We start from the raw sequence: 5,040 nt of genomic DNA on the forward strand, positions 1-5,040 counted from the left end.
GGCAATTTGGTAGTGCCAAGTTAAATGTGAATTCAGATTACTATGGTGTATGTATAACAAACAACCTTTCTTCTATTGTTGGTTATGTATTATGCATATCTAAATTTTGTATAAACTGCTGCACATGTATGGGAACAGAAGGTGTATCATTTTGGTAGTTATTATTGTTCAACTGAGTGCAAATCCTTGGAGTTTTGTGTGCTTTAAAAATACAATGCTAGTAGCTGGGTTCCTGTGGCTCATGCCTGTATTAGCTATTCAGGAGGCTGAAATCTGAGGATGACATTTCAAAGCCAACTCCGGGCAGAAAGTCTGTGAGACTCTCTTCTCCAATTAACCAGCAAAAAGCCAGATGTGGAGCTGTGGCTCAAGTGGTAGAGGGCTGGCCTTTAATAATAAAAAAAGGTCAGGGACAGCACCCAGACTGTGATTTCAAGCCCCTGGACCCGCATGCATGCATCTGTGTGTGTGTGTGTATGTGTGTGTGTGTGTGTGTGCACGCGCACGTGTGCGCAAACAGAAACACACACACACATAATACAATGCTAGCAATTATAGCCATCTGCTCACCATGGTATGATTTAAAACACAATTTTTTAAAAGTAATGACCATTGAAAAAATGTTTTCTTTTTATTTTTTAGATTATTTCTCTTTATTCAGAAGCATAAAGTTGTTTGCTGATTGCAAGAAGATGTTTCTTTGGCTCTTTCTGATTTTGTCAGCCCTGCTTTCATCGACAACTGCAGATTCTGATATATCGGTGGAAATTTGCAATGTGTGTTCCTGCGTATCAGTTGAGAATGTTCTCTATGTGAACTGTGAGAAGGTTTCAGTCTACAGACCCAATCAACTGAAACCCCCATGGTCTAATTTCTATCACCTCAATTTCCAGAACAATTTTTTAAATATCCTTTATCCAAATACATTCTTGAATTTTTCACATGCAGTATCCCTGCATCTGGGAAATAATAAACTGCAGAACATTGAGGGAGGAGCCTTTCTCGGGCTCAGTGCATTAAAGCAGTTACACTTGAACAACAATGAATTAAAGATTCTCCGAGCTGACACTTTCCTTGGCATAGAGAACTTGGAGTATCTCCAGGCTGACTACAATTTAATCAAGTATATTGAACGAGGAGCCTTCAATAAGCTCCACAAACTGAAAGTTCTCATTCTTAATGACAATCTGATTTCGTTCCTTCCTGATAATATTTTCCGATTCGCATCTTTGACCCACCTGGATATACGAGGGAACAGAATCCAGAAGCTCCCTTATATTGGAGTTCTGGAACACATTGGCAGGGTTGTTGAGTTGCAACTGGAAGATAACCCTTGGAACTGCAGCTGTGATTTGTTGCCCTTAAAGGCTTGGCTGGAGAATATGCCATATAACATTTACATAGGAGAAGCTATCTGTGAAACTCCCAGTGACTTATATGGAAGGCTTTTAAAAGAAACCAACAAACAAGAATTATGTCCTATGGGCACAGGCAGTGATTTTGATGTGCGCATTCTGCCTCCATCTCAGCTGGAAAATGGCTACACCACTCCCAATGGTCACACTACTCAAACATCCTTGCACAGACTTGTGACCAAACCACCGAAAACAACCAATCCTTCCAAGATCTCTGGAATCGTGGCAGGCAAAGCCCTCTCTAATCGTAATCTCAGTCAGATTGTGTCCTATCAAACAAGAGTGCCTCCTCTTACACCATGCCCAGCACCTTGCTTTTGCAAAACACATCCTTCAGATTTGGGGCTGAGTGTGAACTGCCAAGAGAAAAATATACAGTCCATGTCTGAGCTGACACCAAAACCTTTAAATGCCAAGAAGTTGCATGTCAATGGCAATAGCATCAAAGATGTGGACATTTCAGACTTCTCAGAATTTGAAGGGCTGGATTTGCTCCATTTAGGCAGCAATCAGATTACGGTGATCAAAGGAGATGTATTCCACAATCTTACTAATTTACGCAGGCTGTATCTCAATGGTAATCAAATCGAAAGGCTGTATCCTGAGATATTTTCAGGCCTTTATAACCTGCAGTATCTGTATTTGGAATACAATTTGATTAAGGAAATCTTAGCAGGCACCTTTGACTCCATGCCCAATTTGCAGTTACTGTATTTAAACAATAATCTCTTGAAGAGCCTGCCTGTTTACATTTTTTCTGGAGCACCTCTTGCTAGACTGAACCTGAGAAACAACAAATTCATGTACCTGCCTGTCAGTGGAGTTCTTGATCAGCTGCAGTCTCTTACACAGATTGACTTGGAGGGCAACCCATGGGACTGTACTTGTGACTTGGTAGCATTAAAGCTGTGGCTGGAAAAGTTAAATGACGGGATTGTTGTGAAGGAACTGAAATGTGAGACACCTGTTCAGTTTGCCAGCATCGAACTGAAGTCCCTCAAAAATGAAATCTTATGTCCTAAACTTCTAAATAAGCCATCTGCACCATTCACAAGCCCTGCACCTGCTATTACATTCACCACCCCATTGGGTCCCATTCGAAGTCCTCCTGGGGGGCCAGTGCCTCTGTCTATTTTAATCTTGAGTATACTAGTGGTTCTCATTTTAACTGTGTTTGTCGCTTTTTGCCTTCTTGTTTTTGTGCTACGACGCAACAAGAAACCCACAGTGAAGCACGAAGGTCTGGGGAATTCTGAATGTGGCTCTATGCAACTGCAGCTAAGGAAGCACGACCACAAAACCAATAAAAAAGATGGACTGAGCACAGAAGCCTTCATCCCACAAACCATAGAACAGATGAGCAAGAGCCACACCTGTGGGTTGAAAGAGTCTGAAACTGGGTTCATGTTTTCAGATCCTCCAGGACAGAAAGTCATGATGAGAAATGCTGCTGACAAGGAGAAGGATTTATTACACGTGGATACCAGGAAGAGACTGAGCACAATTGATGAACTGGATGAATTATTCCCGAGCAGGGATTCCAACGTGTTTATTCAGAATTTTCTTGAAAGCAAGAAGGAGTATAATAGCATAGGTGTCAGTGGCTTCGAGATCCGCTATCCAGAAAAACAACAAGATAAAAAAACCAAGAAGTCCCTGATAGGCGGAAACCACAGTAAAATTGTTGTGGAGCAGAGGAAGAGTGAGTATTTCGAACTGAAGGCAAAACTTCAGAGTTCCCCTGACTACCTACAGGTCCTCGAGGAGCAAACGGCGTTGAACAAGATCTAGGTCATGCATTCTAACTTCATACAGAGGACATTTATTTAATGATGAAAGTGCCTTTTGTTGACTTCTAACTCCCAAATACTATATTATCAATAGGCATAGAGGCAGGTGTTTCCAAGGTTGTCTCATTAACTGTAGCTGCAAAGATGTATCAAGTAGAAGAGAATTTCCTTAATAGATTTTACTACAGAAAACCTATACTGTGGAGTCCTGTGGGGATACTGCAAATTCTATTGCCAAAGGGATGCTTTATACACGTAATACACTGAATTTAACCTCGAGAGGCAAATTCGTTTTGTACCCCAATACAAAACCTTCGTCTCTTTGTGCTTTGTGAAGCAAGCTCAAGAAAACTGGTACCAGTGTTTGTACTTCAACTGGGTCCTTCATCTTGCACGTAGATTAAGTTGGTGGAACTGGAATAATCCTTTTGATTTGTGGCATTGTAACAACTCTGTGTAAAGATTATCTGAAAAGTGTAAAAAAAAAAAAAAGCATGCAAAGAGAGAACATTCGATAGTATTTGTAAATCGGTAACCTTTATGGCCTGCATCTTGAAACCGCTGGATTTATAACGTTAAATTGTGCAGATACTTGTTTAAAATATACCATGCATTAAGTATAAAATAAATTTGAACACTTTAAGCATTACCTGTCTATACATAAAATCCTAAAAGAGAAAAAAAACCCCACGTGAGTAACATAGCATTTGTGGTGATCTGAAGAAATGCGTGATGTTTATCAAAATTAAAAAATGGCTCAAATTAATCTAACCCTAGAGTTTGTTCTCAGTTATGTGAAAACCCCACAATCCTTAAAGGTTGTCCAAAATTAGCAAAGTGCTTACCGTGTGAGCGCAGTCAAAGCTATTTTTGTAACATAATTCATATTTATGAAGTACTTTGTATACTAAATAGGAAAATATGTACTCCTTAAAAATGTATTTACTATGCTTGACTTATTTTCCTGATCACAGCAAATTTATCAGTAAGTGTAAAATTTAGATAGAAAAAAATACTTAACTGAAATGAAAGCAAATGGTGTACAGAAATATTTTGGACTTTGTGATCAGGTATAATTTAAAATTAGAAAAAAAAAGTTTAAAAAAATCAAAAAAGAAACAAAAATACAAAGAATATAAAAATAAAAATCAGTTTTGTGCTATTCTTGTGAATTTAACATATTATATTCAGATTTGTTAACAAGTGTGCATTTTAAAATAGGCTCCTTAGTTTCATAGTATTGTGTCTAGAGCACTGGTCATTTGCCATCAGTTGTCTTGCTTTTCAGGATTCTATGAGATTAATTCAAGTAGTTTTCACTATGAGTATTTAAAACAACTAATGACTAAGCTTAATAGTATCTTGTATGCATCTGTATCCTGGTCTTTCATCATTATGACTACTATCAGATAATCTAGTAGAACTACAAACATCATAGTAGTCTCGGCTATCAAAGCCACACTGTAACATTTGCATTGGACGCAGATGAGCTCACAGTCTGCAACTACAGTGATATGTCCCTGTGTTTGCTCATGCTGTTAAATTGTAAGTAAAAACTGGTCAAAGGAATTAAGTATTTGAGAACAGGTTAATATGTGAAGAATTTTAAGAGCTCCCAATTGCAAAGTGATATTCAGAAATATATTACCTTCTTGGTAAGCTGATGTGTATATGTGTGTGTGTGTGTATATATATATATGTATACATACATACATATACATATATGTACGTATGTGTATATGTACATATATGAACATTCATATGTATTTATTCATTAATTACAATATCAGTCAGTAGTTAACCAAGAAGGCAAAACATAGGCATTCTTCATGAAT

General features: G+C 38.1%; 1 protein-coding gene across 1 annotated transcript; it reads left to right on the top strand.

Annotated features, from left to right (window-relative positions):
• The first annotated feature begins 629 nt into the window (after positions 1-629).
• Positions 630-4,837, top strand: Slitrk4 (SLIT and NTRK like family member 4). The gene has a single exon (XM_042667593.1). The coding sequence runs from the start codon at positions 693-695 to the stop codon at positions 3,204-3,206; it is 2,514 nt and encodes an 837-aa protein (XP_042523527.1). The 5' UTR covers positions 630-692; the 3' UTR covers positions 3,207-4,837.
• The last annotated feature ends 203 nt before the right edge of the window (positions 4,838-5,040 follow it).

Source organism: Dipodomys spectabilis, unplaced genomic scaffold (assembly GCF_019054845.1).
Source record: "Dipodomys spectabilis isolate Male_0828 unplaced genomic scaffold, ASM1905484v1 ptg000414l, whole genome shotgun sequence".
NCBI classification, from domain to species: Eukaryota; Metazoa; Chordata; class Mammalia; order Rodentia; family Heteromyidae; genus Dipodomys; species Dipodomys spectabilis.